General features: G+C 36.4%; 1 protein-coding gene across 2 annotated transcripts in view; it reads left to right on the forward strand.

The window, feature by feature from the left end:
• Nucleotides 1–24,006, forward strand: part of MNAT1 (MNAT1 component of CDK activating kinase) — a 267,667-nt gene that overhangs the window by 101,239 nt on the left and 142,422 nt on the right. For both annotated transcript variants that reach the window (XM_004370922.1, XM_023726257.1), the window contains exons 2-4: nucleotides 5,966–6,118; nucleotides 7,828–7,901; nucleotides 19,474–19,577. In XM_004370922.1, coding sequence (XP_004370979.1) covers nucleotides 5,966–6,118; nucleotides 7,828–7,901; nucleotides 19,474–19,577 — 331 coding nt within the window. The remainder of the gene's footprint in view (nucleotides 1–5,965; nucleotides 6,119–7,827; nucleotides 7,902–19,473; nucleotides 19,578–24,006) is intronic.

Consider the following 24,006-nt stretch of genomic DNA (forward strand, 5'->3'; position numbering starts at 1 on the left):
AGGCCACACCCCCAAGGAGACTCCCTTTCATCTGATTGGCTACTCACAGTATATTCAATCATGGGAGTGATTACATTATAACACTGAGAATCATGGCCCAGCCAAGGTGACACACAATCTTAACCATCACAAATACCATTTATAATAGCTCCTAAAAAAATAAAATATTTAGGAATAAATCTAACCAGGGACATGAAAGACCTATACAAAGAAAACTACAAAACACTATTGCAAGAAGCTATAAGAGACCTGCATAAATGGAAAAACATACCATGCTCCTGGATAGGTAGACTCAACATTGTGAAAATAATCAGTTCTACCCAAAGCAGTCTACAAATACAATGCAATCCCGATCCAAATACCAACAGCCTTCTTTAACGAGTTGGAAAAACTAAATCATTAACTTTATATGGAAAGAGTAGAGGCCCCAGGTAAGTAAAGCACTATTGAAGAAGAAGAATAAAGTAGGAGGACGTGCACTATCTGACCTCAGAACCTACTATACAGCAGCAGTAGTCAAAACAGCCTGGTACTGGTACAGTGACAGACACATTGACTTACAGCACAGAATCGAGAACACAGATGTAAATCCATACACCTGTGGTCACCTCATCTTTGACAAATGTCCGGAATCTTTCAAAAGGGGGAAAAGACAGTCTTTTTAACAAATAGTGCTGGCAGAACTGGATGTCCATCTGTTAAAAAATGAAACAGGACCTGTACCTTACATAATACACACAAACTAATTCAAAATGGATCAGAGACCTAAATATAAAGTCGAAAACTATAAAGATCATGGAAGCAAAAATAGGGTCAATGCTAGGGGCCCTAATATATGGCATAAATAAGATATAAACCATAACTAACAATACACAAATACCAGAAGATAAACTAGATAACTGGAATCTTCTAAAAATTAAACACGCTCATCAAAAGACTTCACCAAAAAACTAAAAAGACAGTCTACAGACTGGGAGACGTTTTTTGTCTATGACAAATCCGACAGTGGTCTAACCTCTAAAATTGATAGGAAAATCCAGTACCTCTACAACAGAAAGACAAATAATCCAATTAAAAAATGAGCAAATGATATGAACCGACACTTCTCCAAAGAAGAATTCAGGTGGCTAACAGACACTTGAGGAAATGCTCGGGATCACTAGCCATTAGGAAAATGCAAGTCAAAACTACAGTGTGGTGCTATCTCACCCCGACATTACTGGCACAAATCAAAAAAACAGAAAACAAATGTTGGAGAGGCTGCAGGGAGATAGGAACTCTTATGCACTGCTGGTGGGAATGCAAAGTGGTACAACCACTTTGGAAAACAATATGGCCCTTCTTTAAAAAGCTGGGAATAGAAATACCATATGATCCAGCAATCCCACTTCTTCCAGTATATCCTAGAGAAATAAGAGGTGTCACACGGATAGACATATGCACACACAAGTTCATTGTAGCATTATTCCCAATAGCAAAAAAAATGGAAACAACCTAAGTGCCCATCAACAGATGAATTGACAAACTATGGAACGTACACACAATGGGATACTATGCAATGATAAAGAACAATGATGAATCTGTGAAACATCTAACAGCGTGGATGAATCTGAAGGTCATTGTGCTGAGTGAAATAAGTCAATCACAAAAGGACAAATACTGTATGAAATCACTATTATAAAAACTCATTACAAGTTTTACACAGAGAAAGAAATAATCTTTCATGGTTATGAAGGGGGGCTTGGGTGGGAGGGAAAAACACTAAATAGACAATAGATAAGCGATAACTTTGGTGAAGGGTAAAACCAAACACGGTACTGGGGAATTCACAGCTTGACCAAGACAAAGTCATAGAAGATTCATAGACACATCCAAACTCCCTGAGGGAGCGAGTTGCTGGGCTGAGGGCTGGGGACCGTGGTCTCAGGGGACATCTAGGTCAATTGGCATAGCATAATTTATAAAGAAAATGTTCTACATCCTACTTGGCTGAGTAGCATCTGGGGTCTTAAAAGCGTGTGAGGGGCCATCTAAGATACACCACTGTTCTCACCCCATCGGGAGCAAGGGAGAATGAAGAAAACCAAAGACAGAAAGGAAAGATTAGTCCAAAGGACTAATGGACCACAACTACCACAGCCTTCACCAGACTGAGTCCTGCCCAACTAGACAGTGCCAGGCTGCCCCACCTACTGCTCTGACAAGGATCACAATAGAGGGTCCTGGACAGAGCTGGAGAAAAGTGTAGAACAACCTTCAAACTCATTAAAAAAAAAAAAAAAAGACCTGACTTACTGGTCTGACAGAAACTGGAGAAATTCTGGGAGTATGGCCTCCGGATACCCTTTTAACTTAGTGGTGAAGTCACTCCTGAGGTTCATCCTTCAACCAGAGATTAGACAGGCCCATAAAACAAAGAATAACACATGTAGCTCAACAATATATATGAAACTAACGAGGCACACCAGCCCAGGGGATAGACAAGAAGGCAGGTGGGCCCAGGAAACCTGCAGGAATGGAAATGGGGAACCAAGGTCGACAAGGGGAGAGTGTTGACTTGTTGCTGGGTTGGCATCCAATGTCACAAAACAATATGTATTTTAATTGTTTAATGAGAAACTAATTTGCTCTGTAAACTTTCACCTAAAGCACAATTGAAAAAAAGAGAAGACGACTTAGGAAGTATCTTCTGAGAGAAAAGGTTCTTTAGTAACATCCAGTTCCTAACCTGAAGAATTCAGTACACATGAGTTTAACAAACAGGTTATTGTAGGAATAAAAATTTTCTTTAAAAAAAGTTATTGCTTTTTATCTTTCAAGAGTACAGGCTTTCATTTTAAATTGTTTCCAGAAGCCAAGGAAATAATGAAGAATGGAAAGTGGTGATAAAACTAGATTATTTCACAGAAAGTCTTAAATATGGAGTTTTTGACTAGTTATCTTTTCTAAGTCAGTTTATCCACTTTGATAATTGTTCAGATTCCACATGGAATATAATTGCTCTTTAAAAAGTAAAGCAAACATGCCTATTAAGAATCTTAATACGGGAATATAAGCAGTTGAATATTCTTGATAAAGGAAAATAAAATCTGCTAAAAAGAAACCATTCAGAGAGAGAAAGAGGGTGGCAGCATTCTGGTTTTTAAAAACAAAAGAAAACCATAAAATATCTTCGGGAATAAGTAATGACTAAGGATTTGGCTTTTTCAGCAAATTTTCCTGTGTTCTGTAGGATATAATATTTTGCTTGAAAAAATTCCTGGCACTCTTGGAGGCAAAAGATTGCCCACATACTACTTGTTTTGGTTGCTCTGTTGCCAGATGAACTGAACCAACAAATACCTAGTTTTTCTTCTGTTCTTTTTTTATATGACTAGTTTTCATATATATCTTTTTTAAACATGTAGAGAAAGATCTGGCCACTTAAACACTAAACTCAACAGTAGTATGTTACCTCTGGGAAGTAATGTAATAGAATGAAGTAAAACTTCCAATTTTTTCTGTATGTACTTTTATATTATTTGAGTTTTTTTTTTTTTTAGAAGAGTCTTTGTTCTGTTAGCAATTAAAATCAGGAAGGAAAAAAGTTGTGTAGGAAAATAAACTATTTTTAAAGCTCTTTAATACCACTTAAATCCTTGTGATTTAAGTCAGATTTTTAACAAATGGGGATGTGCAACTGATTGTGGAAAAAAATTATGTATTATGTCTAATATATAATATGAGTTTGGTTTTGGTGTTTTAGAAATATTAACATGTTATAGATTACATTGTTAACTCAACTATTGACTGAGTCTCGTCTCCAAGACCTTTAAATAAACAGTATTATTTGTGACTCTAGTTTTGAATAGTTTGGATGGCTCCTTGCTTATGAATATCTTTAGTCAGTGTAGTTATAAAGCGTGCCCATTTTCAACTTCTGTAGTTGGGTTTGGGTTTAATTTTTTCTAACCACAAAGAATAGGGAAGGTGCACCACTCCCAGTCTTCCTCAGCCTGAAGTGGTTTTTCTGGGGTTTTGTTGATCTTGATAATGACAGCTGTGATCTCTACTTTCCCTCTTTGGGATTTTTTTTTTTTTCCTGCTATTTTATGATGACCCCTTTAAGGTAGAAATATGGGGAAGTCAGTGTCAGTATTTTACTAAAACCCTTAAAAATTCTTATTTCCTGGTATTATTCTTCTCATTTACTTTACTACATAAGTCAAATATATACCTTATTCATTAAAGTTTCTCTTTTCCCTTCTGTGTCATACTTACTTCTTTGTTCGGTGAAGTTTGTTGAGTGATTCCTAAGTGTCAGGCCCTGGAAATAGAGAATAAGATAGGCCAAATCCTTTCCCTCATGAAATATGTATTTTGGTTGAGGAGAGAGAAAATCAACACATAAACAAGTAAGATAGTTTCAGATATTGCTAAGTGCTACGAAGAAAATGAAATAGGATAAAAGGAGTGATGAGGACTGGTTTAGCACTAACACGTGGAGTTGGGCAAAAATAGAACTCCACAAGAATAGCACAACTACATACCAAATGTTTAAATATTGAAGTTATAACTCAAGCTTTATCCTTGACTTGAGTTCCTACTTTATAGCCTGAGTTACTAGCAGCCTGCCCACTGAAGACCCAGAGGCTCCAAGTCAGCCTTTCCACCTGCTAGTCTCAGTGGGGAGCCCTGGTGGTGCAGTGGTTAAAGCATGTGGCTGCTAACCAGAAGGTCAGTGGTTCGAAACCACCAGTTGCTCCTTTGGAGACGGATGTGGCAGTCTGCTTCTGTAAAGATTTATAGCCTTGGAAACCCTACGGGGCGGTTCTGCTCTGCCCTATAGGGTCTCTATGAGTCGAAATCGACTCGACAGAAGTGGGTTTGGTTGGTTTTGTTTAGTCTGAGTGGTAGCATAGATTTTGTTGGGCAGAGCGGGGATGACTAGGTGGTGCCTGGACCTATCTAAAACAGTAGAGGAACTGAGTCCATTAAGCCCCCGGAACCAACAGAGAGGTTCGCCTTCTTACCTTTCCACCTGAAGACTTCCAGGAAGTTCTAAACCCTTCCGACAATTGCGCTGAGAGGTGGCGCAGTGGTTAAAGTGCTTGGCTGCTAACCAGAACGTCTGTGATTTGAACCCACAGTTGCTCCGTGGGAGAAAGATGTGGCAGTCTGCTTTGGTAAAGATTTACAGCTTTGTAAACCCTATGGGGCAGTTCTACTCTGTCCTGTAGGGTCACAATGAGTCAGAATTGACTCCTTGGCAAAGAACAGATGAGAAATGATGCAGTTATCTGGCTTACCTAGGCAGTCACTTTGGTTGATTTGAGGGAGCCAACTTTTAACTGAATAAAGCTTTTATAAGCATACATTTTTTCTAGGATTTTTCAGGGCAGAAGCTGTGATGATTTTTTCCTTTTCCACACATACTGGGGCACTCTCAGTTCTCTGCATCCTCTGGCTTGGGGGTCTTGTTCAGCTAGCACATGTCCCTTATAATTCTTGTTTGTTCTGTTGGTTACTGAACTTTCAAAAAACTTTCTTACAAAGTTGAAAGAAAAAAGTCTTTGTTTTAGTGCTTGTGATATACAGGTCCTCTCCAAAGTGCAAAGGCCCTGGCAGAGGCTTCTCTTGCCTAGGTCTGAAGGTGATGCTGGACTGGTGATGGAAGTCATTACTTTTAGATGCCTCTTTGACTTCTTCCTATCCTGCTACCTTTTGAATTGCCTTAGTCCCCTTCTCAATTTGTTTTAATTTGTAAATTTGTTTAATTAATAAAACTTAACCAGTATCCTTTGGCATATCTATGTCTGAAGAGTAAGCTCCAAATAAAAATGAAAATTTGCTAAAAGGTTTTTTGTAAGATTTTAAGTAGCAATGACTAATTTTCCTGTAAAAAAAAAAATTGGCAAACTATATACAAATTCGCTGTATATTTAAATAATAGCTTAAATGGTATGTTGTATTTTTATCCTTACAGGTGTGAAAGTTGTGTGGATTTATTATTTGTGAGAGGAGCTGGAAATTGTCCTGAGTGTGGCACTCCACTTAGAAAGAGCAACTTCAGGGTACAGCTCTTTGAAGATCCTGCTGTTGACAAGGAGGTTGAGATTAGAAAAAAAGTGCTAAAGATGTAAGTATTATTGCTTGAATGACTAAGTCAACATAGAGGACTTTAACAATTATTTCAATAATTGATGTCATTATCAGTTCATATGAATGTGGACAGATTACCAGGTGAATAACTGTAAATTCATCTATGTATTTGTTCAACTGTGGCAGGTGTTTAGTTGATCTGGATATAGCAATGAACAAAATTAAAGCAAATGAAGTTGTCATGTATATTTCTGTTTTGAGGGGGAGTTTTTTTCCCTCTTGAGAGTTCTATTTTGTATAATGTAGAGATGAATACTTCTTTAGAGAACTCCTAGTAATATTATTTTTCTAACTTCTGTTAGAGAAGAGTAGATCCTCTTGATTGATGGTTTCACAGTTCATTCATTTGCTTTTTTTTCTTTAATTAACATATGTATTGAGTACCTACTGTGTGCAAACACTGTGTTAGGCGTGTTAGGCGCGAGATGTGAAGTGATGAGTGGAAACAGCTATAAACCCTGCCCTCATGAAGCTTATAGTAGCACAGTATAGCCTAGAGAGAGACAATAAAACAGAAAAAATATAAATTGAGGAAAAGTGTTATAAAGTTAGTGATTGAGTGTTGGTAGCATTTAAGTTGAGATTTGAAGGCTGTTTCAGAAAATCATGTGGTAAAATTTACTTTGAGATATATGTGTGTGTGTATATATATGTATATATATACACACACACACATATATATATATATACACACATATATATATATGTATATGTACCACTGCCTTCGAGTTGATTCTGACTCATAATGACCTCATAGGGTTTCCAAGGCTGTAAATCTCTCCGGAAGCAGACTACCACATCTTCCTCCTGTGGAGATGCTGGTGGTTTTGAACTGCTGACCTTTCGGTTAGCAGTTGATTGCTTTAATCACTGCGTCACCAGGGTTCCATGTAGGTTTATATATATTCTCTTCCTTTTTATAATTTTGTTTGTACTTTTTATTCTTTGTTAATACTTTTGTGTGTTATTTTTTGTCCTTTTACTATAAGCTACTTTATCCTTGTTTTTGAAATTAAAATAATAAAAAAAAAATTTGGTGCTATACATTTCAACTCAGGTCACCAATGTTTTAGTAGCATCTTTCTAGGTACATACCCAATGCTACTTTATCAGTGCCCCAAGCTTCTCTTTCATGAGGATTACTTCTGGGAGATAGTCTCTCTTAGATTTGGTGTTTTATTGTTAACCTCTTGCAGTTTTCTAATTCTTCATATGTATGTTGAAATACTTCAGATTTTCCTGATACAGATTACCTTAGACTATAGCTGTCATGGAAAAGGGGGGAGGTCTCTTTTAAATTTTTAGTTTTCTGGAAATTAGTAAATTATTTATAAGAGTTGAACATCTTGATTTCCAATTATAAACCTCATTTAAGCTTATTTTCCCATTACTTCAAGCTTCTAATTTCTCTTTCCTTTAAATCTTAGAAGGATTGTATATATTGAACCATTTTCTCCTGATTCTACTCCTAAGTAGTCGTAACAATTTAAGAATAGCATTCTTGGTTTACTTAAAAACGCTTTACCAGGGTTTTAACTAAAAACAATGTTTTATGCAATAAGCAGTCCTTTTCTATGTATCATGTATGAGTTAAGAACAAATATATCAGTTCGATAATATTGAAAGCAAGTACTGTATATTATGTTGATTTTTTTTTTTTTTTGTCTTTTTTTTTGTCTTTTAAAGATACAATAAAAGAGAAGAAGACTTTTCTAGTCTAAGAGAATATAATGACTTCCTGGAAGAAGTGGAAGAAATTGGTATGTTTTTGATACTTGTACTTTCGGTGTGCTAGTCTATGAGACCTTGTACTTTTATCTTTTAGAAGCCTAGAAGAACATCTCATATAAAAATCTCTGACAGGTTTTGTTGTGGTAGCTGATGTTTATTTAATTGCTTTCTCTTGCACTTGAATCATGTTTGTCAGATTGAAGGCATACTTAAGTCAAGGACATACTTAAGTAAAAAACATTTTGTTTTATGAAAAATATGATGAATAGATGTGGTACTACTTTATAGCTGGGAAGGAAGGCCAATCTTGTATGTTGATGATGTTATCAGAGTAGTTTAAATAAAAGGACTTTTTCTATATAATTTTCATTAGCTTTATCCACAGTGATTAAAGCATACGTTGTTTATCATCATTATGTTTGTGTGCATACAGTAGTTTGAAAATACTTAGAAGCAGTTGACTATTAAAGTAGCATTTTTTTGTTATTCAGGAATCAGAGGTTAGTGTAATCTTTTTCTGACGTGATTAGTTAAAAGCATGCTTTTGTCAAAAAAAAAAAAGTATTGTTTCTGTTAAATAAGATTTGTGAGACATTAAAAAGCCTGGAAGTGATTACATATTGATTCAAAAAATTAATGGCATTTTCTAAAGGTGCCGTAATTATTACTAAGTACAGGTTTGGAAATGACACAGAGGTTATAGACTGTGAAAATAGAATGAGGCTATGAGGATCAAACAATAATCTTTTTTATTCTCTTCTCAAACTTGAAAGCTAAACTATATTCATATTTTTCTTATTTAAAATGAGTGTAAGAAACTCCTCGATATGATACTGTAATAGTGGACACAAATGACATTATGCATTTGTCAAAAACACATAGGACTATACAATACAAAGAGTAAACCTCATTGTAAACCATGGTCTTTAGTGAATACTAATATATCAAATTAGCTCATCAATTGTAACAAATACACCAGAGGAATGCAAGTCTAATATATCAAATTAGTTCATCGATTGTAACAAATATACCAGAGGAATGCAACTTGTTAATAATAAGAGAAACGGGAGTGTGAGACTCTCTGGGAACTCTCTGTACTTTCTGCATAATTTCTCTGTAAATCTAAAACTGTTCTAAAAAATAAAGTCTAAAATATAGGCTTTATTTTATCTAAAAATAAAATCTAGTGAAATGTGATTATAATAAAATTGATCAGTCTTTTTTAGATACTTGAGTTTCTTTTATTTGTTTAACTATACTTTAGATGAAAGTTTACAGAACAAATAGTTTCTCATTAAACAGTCAGTACACACATTGTTTTATGACGATGGTTAACAACCCCACAACATGTCAACACTGTCCCTTCTCAAACTTGGGTTCCCTATTACCAGCTTTCCTGTCCCCTCCTGCCTTCTAGTCCTTGTCCCTGGACTGTTGTGCCCCATTAGTCTCATTTTGTTTTATGGGACTGTCTAATCTTTGGCTGGATGGTGAACCTCAGGAGTGACTTCATTACTGAGCTAAAAGGGTGTCTGGGGGCCATACTCTCAGGGTTTCTCCAGTCTATCAGGCCAGTAAGTCTGGTCTTTTTTTGTGAGTTAGAATTTTGTTCTACATTTTTCTCCAGCTCTGTCCAGGACCCTCTGTTGTGATCCTGGTCAGAGAAGTCAGTGGTGGTAGCCGGGCACCATCTAGTTGTACTGGACTCTGTCTGGTGGAGGTCGTGGTAGTTGTGGTCCATTAGTCCTTTGGACTGATCTTTTCCTTATATCCTATTCTCTTCATCCTCCCTTGCACCTGAAGGGATGAGACCAGTGGAGTATCTTAGATGGCTGCTCACAGGCTTTTAAGACCCCAGACACTGCTTACCAAGGTAGAATGTAGAACAATGTCTTTATAAAGTGTGTTATGCCAGTTGAGCTAGATGTTCCCTGAGACCATGGTCCCCACAGCCCTCTGCTCAGCAGTTCAGTCCCTCAGAGAGTTTGGATGTGTCTGTGGAGCTTCCATAACCTTTCCTTGTACAAGTTGTGCTGGCTTCCCCAGTTCTGTGTACTGTCTTACACTTCACCAAAGTTACCACTTATCTATTATCTATTTAGTATTTTCCCCCCACCCCTCCCATCCCTCGTAACCAACAAAGATTGTTTCTTTGGGTGTAAACCTTTTCATGAGTTCTTACAGTAGAAGTCTCATACAGTAAAAAATTGATCATTCTTTAGAAGGTTTATATATGCTAAACCTTGCAAAAATTCAGATTCTTGAGGAACGGAGTACTCTAATTCCTTTAATTTCTTTATTAACTGAGAAAAAAAATCCAGAAATTCTTTTTGTTTCAAGTGTTACTGAGCCTTTTCTAAAATACCTAATTCTTTTTTATACCATAGCAAATAGCATGTTCAGTACGTAATTTAGGCTTTGTCTGGGATCTTTTAGTGCCTTAGAGCCACTGTTTTTTCATTCTGATTTTACTTAGTGTACTTTGTATTAATCTTAGCAACCATGATTGGCTGTAGATTTTATCTGAAAAATGGTAGAATTTGGAGTACCATTGCAAACTGGCAAAGTTAGTATATAGACTGTGAAGATAAAATATTTACAAGAATTGGGCAAGTATGCATGTATGTAGAAATCTGGTTATATGTAGATACTAAGCATAGGACAAGCAGTTGGATAGCAAGCAGGAAGAACTCAACTTACACTAACTTTAAGGGCAATGTGACTAGTTAAAAGTCTGAGCAGGTAATAAAGGGAAATGAGATTATAGATGTTGCAGGACAAGTTGAATGTATGATCCCAAATCCAAGCAGACAGTGAGGATGATTAAAAGAAACCAATGGGTAAAGAAGGTGGGGAACAGGTTCCAAGGATGATCTTGATTCTAGGACAAGGTTCTGGATAAGCCATGAATTTTAAAAATATAATTTCCACTGTGAGATGAATCAGTTTGAAGGCACAGATAACCTGGGGCCAATAGGTAAAACCAGGTTCATGTCTGAAAGTAGGAGCTAGGATTAACAGGTAAGAGCAAATCACAATATTAGGGCTATGCAATATGTAATCCTTTCTTTACTAGTTAAGGAAAATGTAGCCCAGAGCCTTTACTTTGGAAGTGATTCTGCTATTATGTACATTCATGAAGGACTGTCTTCATTTGCAGTACACTGAAGCTCTCTTAACCAACCTCCACTTGATTGTCTTATTGGAGTAACTGACATCTCCCTAGCCCATCCATAAAATGTACTCACTGATGGCCAAAGCCTAACGAATGTATAATGAATGCTCTCCATAAGAAGCAGTTCTTGTGTAAAAATCTGTACTTCCCTCATCAGTTCACTTACATACTAAGAGTTAGTTGCATTAGTATCTAAACTTTTTTATGCCCCTTGAACTTGTTATTGTAATTTTGGAACTTCATTAAATAGTGTATAAAGTTGGGGAAAAATTACAAAACTCTAGGATTCTGCTTTCTCAAGTTCTTGCTCCACTTTAAAAAAATAGAAACTGATATTCACTCCAGAGATCCCTGATGGGTCAGCCAAGGCTTTACAAGTCATCTTCCCCCTCTGTCCAATCCTGCATCTTCGCCCTTCCTTTCACCGATGTTGATCCCTAATAAATATCCTGCACACCAAAAAAAAAAAAAAAAAACAAGAAACAATATAGATGATGAGATGATTTATCCAAGAAAGAAGCAAAACTCCAACTAAAGACTAGAGCTGGGCTGTATGTTATTAAGTTGAGAATGAATGTACACTTACTGTATATGTTTATGTTTTAAGTTAGAATGTTTGAGTATGTGTGTGTTTCCCTCCTTTAACAGACTTTTCTAAGTAATCAGTTACTAATCCTGAGGGCTTCTCTGTATCTGAAGAAACTGATGATGTTTGGGACTTAGTTTCATGCACTTACAGTTTATTTTCTGAACTTTGGCTCAATTCAACAAATATTAATTATTGTATATGAATTGCTATACTTGTGGGAACTGTATGATCTTTGCCCCTCAATAAGCTCGAACTGTAATGGGGGAGATGATTATGTAAATTAATAACTAATTTAAAATTTTATTTTTGTAATAACTGTAATTTAATGTTATAAGTCTTATAAGCATTTATAAAGTGCTGTTGGAGTACAGTTCAGGAAGCAATTCATTCAGCACTCGGAAATAGAAGTGAGTTTGGGAAAGCTCAGCGAAGAGGCGACATTTGAGTTTTATCTTAAAAGGGGACAGAAGATCATTTGTGGTGGAAGAAAAAGTATGGACAAAGGCACAGAGTTACAAAGGTGTTGAGCATGTCGGAGAATGAGCAAGTAGTCTGATATAGTTAAGTAGAACATGGGGAATGATTACAAAGGAGGCTTGAAAACAGGCAAAACCTGAGTTAAGGATGGCTTTGTAAGCTGAGCTGTGGATTTAAGATTTTATTCTATGGCCAATTGTGAGCCAGCAGGAACAGTGTGGTGGTGAAGTGGAATATTGAAAGGAGTACTTGGCAGGAAAGCATTTTTAAGGGGCCATTACACTAATTTGGACGCAAAATAATGAAGACTTGGAGTAGGGTAGTGACTGTGGGCATAAACAAAGGGGATGTTTTAGGGAGACAATAGACAAGTGACTGATTTGATGTAGAAAGTGAGTCTGAAGGAGCAGGCAAGGATGTATGAAAATATTCAGACCTTGGGCAGTTGTATGGTGTTAATCAAGATAATAAAAGCTGGAGAACAGGCAGTATTTTTATTTTTTTATTTTTTTTATTGTACTTCAGGTGAAGGCTTACAGAATAGTTTCTCATGAAACAGAAGTACACATGTTGTTTTATAACATTGGTTAACAACCCCAGAACATATCAACCCTCTAACTTCTCAACCTCTTTTTTTGTTTGGTGAAAATACACATAGCCAAAGATACACCGTTTCAAAAATTTCTACATGCACAGTTCAGTGACATTGACTACGCTCTTCGAATTGTGCTGTTGTTCTCACTTAAGATGAAGGCTTACAGAACAAAATAGTTTCTCATTTAACAGGTACTACAAATGTTGCCCTGTGACAATGGTTAATAATCTCACAACACATCAACAATATCCTTACTCAACCTTGGGTTCCCTATCACCAGCTTCCTTGTCCCCTTCTGCTTTCTGGCCCTTGTCACTGGTCCCCTGTACCTCGTTAGTCTCATTTGGTTTTACAGGGCTGTCCACTCCCAGGCTGAACAGTGAACCTCAGAGGTAACTTCACCACTGAGCTAAAAGGGTGTCTGGGGGCCATACTCTCGGGATTTCTCCAGTCTCCTTTAGGCCAGTAAATCTGGTCTTTTTTTTGTGAGTTAGAATTATGCTCTACATCCTTCTCCAGCTCTGTCCAGAACCCTCTGTTGTGATCCTGGTCAGGCAGTATTTTTTTATTGTTAGTTGGGAAGGGTGTAGAAACTGAGGGATGATGTAAAGACTTTAGATTTAGACCTTTTAAGTTATGTAAAGTGTGGCCCCACCACTTAGTTGTGTGACATTGTTATGATATAAATAAAACTTACTTTAAAAAAAATCTTGTTTAAACAGCTATCTACTTTGTGTTTTATTCATACTTGTAAAGATGATTAGTAGATGTTTATGATATCTGTATTGGCTATTTTGTATTTGTGCTGATCAAATAATATAAAATGCTAATTTATATTACTAAGTGTCTACTAAGTGCCAGACCTAGCTATATACACATAATCTCATTTAATTTTCACAGGCATTTCTATCCCTATTTTGAGTGTGGAGAAGAGGCTTAGAGAGGTTAAGTGTTGTGCCCAAGATTGTATTGCTAGTAAATAATGGAGCCAAATTTTGAACATATATTTTTCTGACTCTCAAAGCCCGTGAAAGTGTTTGGTAGGGTCAGAGAGTAGTTAGTAGCAGGAGAGTGCTGTTGCAGATATTTAAGCCTAGAATGAGAGGGATTGAGTTGGTAGTTTCATGCTAAGAGGTCAGTGTTTGAGGATTTATGAACTGGGGATTGAAGTCATTTCATCACATAAATTTAATTATGAATCCTTTTGAGCATCACAAATATAAAAATTTAAAAAAATTACAACTGTGAATAATGACATCAAAAATTTATAATAGAAGGGGCATGCATGAAGATGAACTTTCTTATAGCATTAACAATAGGTTCTTTTCTGTAGTTATGACAATCCATACATATAATTTCTTGTTCCTTTTGGCCCCAGGGATTATTTCAAAGGTTTGTTCTTAGTTTCATAATAAACAGATTATTCTTTCAGTGCAGAGAATACTTACTTTAAAAGGGTGAGAAAGTCCCAAGGGCTTTAATTATAAATTCTAGATGTCAGAAAGACTTCAAAATTGTACTTAACATTAAATCTTTGAGGAAATACAATAGATTTTTTGTTGGCTTTTAATACTTGACTAAAGACAGGTCAACATCTGAGCTAAACCAGGAATCAGATAAAGGACCAAATGCTTATTATAGAAAAATTAGCTACTATTCCTTTTTCTTCAAGGCTGTTATACCAAACTGATTGATTGTTGCATGAATAAGACTTACTTGATTTGAAAAATTTTTATCAATGCACTTTTATGGTTCAGTTCTTACTTTTTAAAGGAAGAGGTTTATATTATCTCTAGTTAGGATCTGCTATATTGCTATTACCTTTGCTCTTTAAATAAAAAAAAGAATAAATTGGTTATTTTGCTTTTATTGGAATTCATCATGTATTTTTTAATGAGAAAGAAATAGTGTACAAACAGATTAATTTTGCTTAGAATTTGAGGTTACCTATTTCTTGGTTCTGTTTAGTGAAAATTTTAAGTCAGTAGTAAACTGTCTAGCTTGCTCTTAAGCTATTGTGTGTGTGTGTGAACTATTCTAAACATTCTAGTAGAAGTCTACATAGGATATCAATTTGATTACATTTATCTTTTCAGTAGATTCATACCACAAGAACCCAAGATGATTTGTTCCTGTAGTTTTTAATTTTGCGTACTTTGCGATGTTCAAATTTATAAAGATTATTTTAATTAAATTGGTAATTGTAAAGGTTAGCATTGGTTTATTTATTTTTCCCCCGTATGATAATTTCAACTTTTACAGATTTCTATAATCCAAAAGTCTAGAAACTATTTGAGAAGGTTGTTAATTAAAGCAAAGAATGAGATGGGGAAGGGATTTGAAGGAACACTGGGGGTAAATCATTGCTTTTGAGTCAATTCTGACTCATGGTGACCCCATTTATGTCAGAGTAGAACTGTGCTTGATAAGAGTTTTCAATGGCTGATTTTTTCTGAAGTAGATTGCCAGGCCTTTTTCCCAAGGCACCTCTGGGTGGACTTGAACCTCCAGTCTTTCCATTAGAAGCCAAGTGCATTAACCATTTCCACTATCCAGGGACTCCATGCTTGGAGTAGAGCAGAGTTATTTAGTTCAAGCATGTTTGTAGGACAAGAAGGCAGAAGCAGTGGTAAGTAGTTGCAGAAGGGATAGAGGGCTAATAACGGGTGAAGAAAGATTACAGAAGAAGCTGAGTGAGGTCTGAATTGAATTACGGAGCACAAGAATTTTAATGAAACACATTCTTACGTAAAAAGACTAATGCAAAGACTGTAAGGGGTGGAGAGATGGGTTGGTACTTTATGTTGTTACTAGATGCTGTCTGGTTGGTTCTGAACAAAGCACTGCCCAGTCCTGCACCATCCTCACAATCGTTGCTATGTTTGAGCCCATTGTTGAGGCCACTGTGTCAATCCATGTCATTGAGGGTTTTCCTCTTTTTCACTGACCCTCTATTTTACCAAGCATGATGTCCTCCTCTAGGGACTTGTCCCTCCTGATAACATGTCCAAAGTAAGTGAGAAGTCTCGCCGTTCTCGCTTCTAAGGAGCATTCTGGCAGTACTTCTTCCAAGACAGATTTGTTTGTTCTTCTGGCAGTCCATAGTGTATTCAGTATTCTTGCCAACACCGTAATTCAAAGGCATCAGTTCTTCTTTGGTCATTGTTATTCATTTTCCAGCTTTTGCATGTGTTTGAGGTGATTGAAAATGCCATGGCTTTGGTCAGGTGCACTTTAGCCCTCAAAGTGACGTCTTTGCTTTTTAACACTTTAAACAGGTCTTTTGCAGCAGATTTGCCCAGTGCAGTGCATTGTTTGATTTCTTGACTGCTGCCTCCATAGGTGTTGATTGTGAATCCAGTAAAATGAAATCCTTGACAACTTCAGTTATTTTCTCCATTTATTATGATGTTGCTTATTGGTCTAGTTGTGAGGATTTTTGTTTTCTTCATGTTGAGGTATAATCCATACTGAAGGCTGTAGTCTTTGATCTTCGTCAGTAAGTACTTCAAGTCCTCTTCACTTTCAGCAGGCAGGATTGTGTCATCTGCGTATCACAGGTTGTTAATGAGTCTTCCTTCAGTCTTGATGCCGTGTTCATCATATAGTCCAGCTTCTTGGATTATTTGCTCAGCATCCAGATTGAATAAGTATGGTGAAAGGATACAACCCTGATGCATACCTTTCCTGATTTTAAACCACTCAGTATCCCATTGTTCTGTTCCAGTGATCGCCTCATGGTCTGTGTATAGTTTCTGCATGTTAAGTGTTCTGGAATTCCCATTCTTTGCAATGTTATCTGTAACTTGTCATGATCCACACAGTCAAGTGCCTTTGGATAGTCAATAAAACACAGGTAAACATCTGTCTGCTCTTCTCTGCTTTTAGCCAAGATCCATCTGACATCAGCAATGATTCCTTCATTCCATGTCCTCTTCTGAATCCAGCTTGAATTTCTGGCAGTTCCCTGTTGATGTACTGCTGCAACCGTTTTTGAATGACCTTCAAAAAAATTTTATTTGTGTGTGATATTAATGATATTGTTGGATAAATTCCACATTCTGTTGAATCACCTTTCATTGGAATGGGCACAAATATGGATCTCTTCCAGTCAGTTGGCTAGGTGGCTGTCTTCCAAATTTCTTGGCATAGATGAGTGAGTGCGTCCAGCCTTGCATCCATTTGTTGAAACATCTCAGTTGGTATTCCGTCAGTTTGGGGAGCCTTGTTTTTCACCATTGCTTTCAGTGAAGCTTGGATTTCAATACCATTGGTTTTGGAACAATGAACCACTACCTCCTGAAGTGGCTGAACATTGACCAATTCTTTTTGGTACAATGACTCTGTGTATTCTTTCCATCTTCTTTTGATGCTTCCTGCATGGTTCAGTATTCCGCCTGTGGAATCCTTCAGTATTGCAACTCGAGGCTTAATTTTTTTCTTGGGTTTTTTCAACTTGAGAAATGCTGAGCATGTTGTTCCCTTTTGGTTTTCTAACACCAGGTCTTTGCACATTTCATTATAATGCTTTACTTCATCTTCTCCAGTTGCCCTTTGAAATCTTTTGTTCAGCTCTTTTGCTTAATCATTTCTTCCATTTGCTTTGGCAACTGTACATTCAAGAGCAAGTTTCAGAGTCTCTTCTGACATCCATTTTGTTCTTTTCTTTCCTTCCCGTCTTTTTAATGACCTCTTGCTTTCTTCATGTATGATGTCCTTGATGTCATCCCACAACTCATCTGGTCTTCGGTCATTGGTGTTTAGTGCATCAAATGTGTTCTTGAGATGGTTTCTAAATTCAGGTGGGATATACTCAAGGTCGTACTTTGGCTCTTGTGGACTTGTTTTAATTTTCTTCAGCTTCAGCTTGTACTTGCGTATGAACAATTGATGGTCTATTCTGCAGTCGGCCCCTAGCCTTGTTTTGACTGATGATATTGAGCTTCTCCATCATATCTTTCCACAAATGTAGTCGATTTAATTCCTGTATACTCCGTCCAGCAAGCTCCACGTGTGTAGTCGCTGTTTTTGTTGTTGAAGAAAAGTATTTTCAATGATGTCATTGGTCTTAAAAAAAAATTCTGTCATGCAATTTCTGTCATTGTTTCTTTCACCAAGGCCATAGTTTTCAACTTCTGATCCTTCTTCATTTCCAACTTTCACATTCTAATTACCAGTAATTATCACTGCATCTTGATCATATGTTTCATCAATTTCAGACTGCAGAAATTGGTAAAAATCTTCAAATTTCTCATCTTTGGCATTAGCGGTTGGTGTGTAAATTTGAAGAATAGTCATATTAACTGGTCTTCCTTGTAGGTATATGGCTATTGTTTTATCACTGACAGCATTGTACTTGCAGATAGATCTTGAAATGTTCTTTTTGACAATGAATGTGACACCATTCCTCTTCAATTTGTCATTCCCAGCATAGTAGACCATATAATTGTCTGATTCAGAGTGACCAATACCAGTCCATTTCAGTTCACTAATGCCTAGGATATCAATCTTTATGCATTCCATTTAATTTTTGATGACTTCCAATTTTCCTAGATTCATACTTTGTACATTCTGCGTTCCAATTATTAATGCGTGTTTGCAGCTGTTTCTTCTCATTTTGAGTCATGCCACATCAGGAAATGAAGGTTCTGAAAGCTTTACTCCATCCACGTCATTAAGGTTGACTTGGCATTTGTCGTTTAAGTACGTTCCAACCTGGGAGGCTCATCTTCCGGTGCTGTATCAGACAGTGTTCCTCTGCTATTCATAAAGTTTTAACTGGCCAATTTTTTTTTAAAGTAGATTGCCAGTTTCTTCTTCTTAGTCTGTCTTAGTCTGTAAGCTCCACTGAAACCTGTTTACCGTGGGTGATCCTGATGGTATTTTATAGTGTATACACACACACACACACACACACACACACATATACACTAGAAGTGCTTTTTTAGGTTTCAGAGTATTATAGTAACTTTTTAATTTATATGTGTGAACTTATAAATATTTTTAAAGAAAATGATCATCAGGGAATAAGGCATTTATAATTAAAATTATTTTGAGTTGTAATTGCGAAAAGTAGTTCTAACTTACTGAAAATTTATCAGGTGTCTGAATATGTCTTAGTTTCTCTTATGAATTATTATAGTCTAAATTTTGTTGCCAGTTTATTCTTTTCCTTCCCTTTTAACTCTTTCCTATTTCATAGACTTCCAAATCTAGACTACATGGGAAATAATACAAGGTTACATCTAGTCATGTTGGAGACTATTGGAATTTGAATGAACCTGTTTTGTTTGATATTAATTATACAAGTATATGCTTTTTTAAATCCTTTTGGATAATTTGTTTCTGGAACACAAATTCTTTTCAATATTGATTCTGAGCTGTTTAGTAGATCCCAGAATTATTCTGTTTGTTTAAAAAATTTCAGCAATCTTTTGTATGCTTTTCAAATTGCAGTGGGGAGTACAAAAATCAAGTCTAATGTGATCATGGCAAGCACCTGCCTATCTTATCTTTTCCGGGGTGATCCTGATATTTAGGTATTTTGTGTCTGACAGTCTGTCTTTATATTTGGCTCAGAAAACATAGTTGCTGTAACTAAAGCTGGTTTCTAAAATAGGTAACAAGTGGAAGGACACAAATGGAGCTGTAAGGAATTACAGCCCAATGAATAAGGAGGTGCTATGGTGAATATTTGCTTTTAATTATCTGTTCAAGATTTATATTAAAATTGTGTTTTATGTCATTGTTTCCTCTCTGATACAGTTTTCAACTTGACCAACAATGTTGATTTGGACAACACCAAAAAGAAAATGGAGATATACCAGAAGGAAAACAAAGATGTTATTCAGAAAAATAAGTTAAAGCTGGTTGGTTGCTAAGTATTTTTTTCTTCTGTTGTGTAGAAACAAATGCTTCCACTTAATACTTTAAAATGCCTGTCCTTTAAAACCAGTGACATTTACAAAGAATTTAGTTGAAATTTAGACCAGAAATGCTAATATATGTATAAACCTGTTTCCGTTGAATCAATTCCAACTCATAGCGACCCTATAGGACAGATTAGAACTACCCCATATAGTTTCCAAGGAGCAGCTGGTGGATTGGAACTGCTGACCTTTTGGTTAGTAGCTGAGCTCTTAATCACTGTGTCACCAGGGCCGAATATATGTATATAGGCATATAAACAGGCAGGCACCTATTACTGTAGCAAAAGCAACTATGATGGCATTAATGTTAGACTGTGCTTTCTTAGGGATTGGATCCTCAAGGTAGGTAGTTGTTAATGCTAGTTTTGTCTGTTTGTATCATTCTCTGGTAGGTGTGTGTTTGGACAGTAGTCACAAAATAATGGAAGTTCGTTTTTATCCTTGGACGTTAATTTCTGTCTCATCAAAAAGGGGGAAAAACCTAGGTGGACGTTTATGAAGCTCCCAAGAGGGAGATAAGGAAAACAGACACACTATTTATTAGAAACTAAAATGAATTCATGATTAAATCAGAGGAAGAAATTAGTAAACTAAGCTTAACTCTGGTTTTTCTCTTAGTTACCTTTTTTGCTTTACTGAAATAGTAACAGTGCCACATATAAAAGTAATTTTGGTTTGTTTTAATTGATCTAATGTTGAAATTTATTTTGAAATATTTTAGGATTTAAATTCATTATTAAAAATGTATTCTATAAAGAAAAAGAAATTGTATGCATACAAAGATGTAATTGTCTAATTTATACAATTTAGTTATTTCTTTAGCTCAACTTGGCTTTCTAGGTTTTGGGGTAAGCAGGAGGAGTTACTTTTGAAGTACCATATGAGGAATTTGTAGTCATCTGTAAAAATGATACAAGTATATTTGGATCACATAGCTGGTATTCTCATCTTGTGTTTAGAAGGAACTTCCTCCTTACAGTGTTTCATTTAGGCACTCTTTCCTGCCATTGAGCTCCCAAGGAATTGACACTACATTCTCATTCCTTAAAAAGGTATCTAATTTCTGAGAGTATCAGTATGCTATAAATATTACTCTCCTTGCCCAGTAACCTTCTCTGGGTATATCAGAAGATGCACACAGACTAGAAATACCCAGGTGACTTGTTGCAGTAACCCTATTTAAATAAATAATGGAAAGTTGTTACTTTCAAATGAGTGCTTTGTTCATCCATTGTTTTAAAGTAGGAAATAATACTGAGTTGCAATGAAAGAACAATCTACTTCTAGACTGGCTGTGTTATTTTAAAGTAGGAATTTCTAATTATCTTAAAACTTTGTAATGACCAGTTATTAAATAGAATAGATACTTTATTTTACACCATGAGATCATTTCAATTACTTTTATACTTCTGTATTAATGTTTAGCACTTGGATATGTTGTAACAGAGTGTCAGTAAGTCATGAACGTTTGTGAACTGATCATTCTGTGCAGAGCATTATATCTGTTAGTGACACATACCTGGGAGTTTGATATTGACATGAACATATAGGACCACATTTTAAAAAATGGTGCTAGTTAAGATATACCAATAACTATGGTATCATTGTATAGAGCCCTCAAGTGGCCTATGGAGCAGGCACTAACTTACATGGCTGATGTCTTTTTACTAACCTGAGGTAACAATGTGCCTTTTCTGTCTTTGTAAATGTTAAAGTGTCACTGTTCCAAAAATATTAGAATTGTATCAAAGAAGAAAAGGAAAAACAGTCTCTTGCATGATTAAACACATGAAATGACCCATTTCAGACACAGAGAACTATTATTAGGCAAAAGATGATCTACTCAATGGGCTATTGATTTGAGTTGTCTGCTGAGGAGATGGAATTGGCACCAAACATCAATCAGTGCAAGCATTGAGAAATTAATAAGGGTAATCTGATCTTGAAGTAGTCTTAGTGAAGATTATCTTAATTTTTATTTTCAGTTTTCTGAGTTCTCATGAGCAGTAGAGAGACTGCTGAGTAGAATATTTAACAATTCAGAAAAAAAAAAAAGAAAAAATTTCAAAGTAATAAACATTTTTTTGAACATCTGGCAAGCATGTAGTATACATAGATGAATAAGTGCCCTGGTCCTCCAGAAACAGGTCAGAATTTCAATGTCAAAAACACATGGAAAGAGCTGTGTACTTGCTGTTACTAGGACACAGAGGAGGGGTATCTAATCCAGTCTGGGAAGATTAGGAAAGGCATTCCAGGGGAGATGATGCCTAAATGGAGCCTTGAAGGACATGTAGAAGTTAGCCAGATGAAAAAGATGGGATCAGGATGGAGGTGGGGGCTACCACAAGGACATTCCAGGCAAGGGAAAAATCATGAGCAAAGGCAAGATGACATGGAGAATTCTGGGAGTTTTAAGTAGTTCTATGTTGCCTAAGTATAAGGAGATAGAGTTAAAGTTGGAAAAATAGAAAAGGCCTAGGTCACATAGGACCTTTTGTATTGTGAAAAGTAATTTGGACTTATACTGATTAGTTGTTTTTAGATTTTAGCAGATAAACCCCTTTTTTTTAAAAAAAATAAAATCTTACTCAGGATACTTTGGTTGAAGTAATGACGGGGGCAGGGAGAGAAGAAGATCTGCTTGATTTCTTCTGTAGTGCACCTTAAGACATCTTTTTATGGAATTCCCAAATTCCTTAGAGAAACATTATGAAAACCTTGTTGTTGATGACAATCATTGAAAGGTTTTAAGCAAGGTGATAACAAAGTATGTTCTTGTTAGGCTAGATTTAACGGCTTTGTGGAGGTTCAATTTGAGAGAAGCAAGCCTGGAGTGAAGGAGCCCTGGTGGTGTAACCGTAAAGCTAAGTGCTTGGCTGCTAATTGAAAGGTTGGCAGTTTGAACCCACCCAGTGACTCAGTGGAAGAAAGACCTGGCGATCTGTCCCCATGAAAACTATAGCCTAGAAAACCCTATAGGGCAGTTCTGCTTTGTTACATGGGGTCACTATGAGTTGAAAATCGACTTGTAGGCACCTAACAACAACAAACCTGGAGTCAGGGAGACTAGTGAGAGGTTATTGCATTCATGTAGGTAAGTTCAGAGGTGACTTAAGCAAGGAATGGAGAGGTAGGGATGCATTAGATATTATTTTGAGTTTAAAAATATCAAGTCCTACTGATGGATTAGAAGTGGGAAGTAAAGGAAAGGGAGGATGATTAGATAAGGTAAGGTTATTAAGAACACAGAGACCTTTAGTCTTTCAGCCTGTTCTTTCTCTCAGTCTAATGCCTTCTCCATTGCCCTCCCCAAAGTTTGATTTCTAGCAATGGTGATTTTTCTAGTTATTCACTCAGCTACCTACTAACCAGTATTTATTGAAGCCTTGTTGTTGTTATGTGCTGTTGAGTTGGTTTATTGAGGCCTACTATGTGCAAAATACTGATAATCTGTATTTCAGTGAGAAAATTGAGGTTACCTAATTGGTAACTATCTAAATTTCTCACCTTTATGCCTACAAATTTATCTTTATCTACCTGCTCCACCTTTCCTCTTGATCTCTTCTGGAGTCTTGCTCATTTATTTACTCCCTTTTCTATATTCCTAACCTCTCTGTGTCAAGTAGTGTTTTTCTTATCGAAGCAAACAGGCAAGCAAACCCTGTTTGTGGCTCCCCCCGCCCCTCCCCCCAAAAAACAAAATCCTCTCATGATCTTTTGTTACTGCCTAACTCTGCTTTCCTTGCAAGCAAGTTTTCTTAGAGAAAATTGTCCACCTCTGCTGTTTCCACATCTCATTTCACATTTATTTTCTGCCCAGCCACTGTATAGCATTTGCCCCATCACATCCCAGGAGCCTTTCTCCTAATGGTTGTTGATGACTCTCTCACTGCCAAAGCCCATGCATGTACTCTTTATTGGCCTGAATCTCATTTGACTTCTGAGCAGTGTTTGGTGCAGTCTTCTCCCGTGCTGTTGAAACCCTTGCCCTAACTTCTACGGCATCACTCTGTTCTCCTCCTAATATTACTGCCCTCACCCTCCTCTTTCATCGTTCTATGAGGCTTATCTTTTCTGCCTATCTTTTAAATGTAGGTTCTTTTTTAGTGCTTCTCTTTATGAGTTGCCCGTTTACGCTGATTACTTTCAGATGTTTCTGTAGCCTGTTGTTTTTCACTTGAGCTGTTGGAATTATATTATTTAATATATCCATATATCTATATATGATCTACTAGACATTTCTTTCTGGATGTATTACAGACACCTGCCTGTAATTCAGTATGTCAAGAATTGAACTTTTTATCTTCATTCTTCCACCGTTTCTCCTGTTATGTTTCTTACCTTAGTGAATAGCACCAGCATCTAT

This window comes from Trichechus manatus, unplaced genomic scaffold, assembly GCF_000243295.1.
Source record: "Trichechus manatus latirostris isolate Lorelei unplaced genomic scaffold, TriManLat1.0 scaffold00010, whole genome shotgun sequence".
Taxonomy (NCBI): domain Eukaryota; kingdom Metazoa; phylum Chordata; class Mammalia; order Sirenia; family Trichechidae; genus Trichechus; species Trichechus manatus.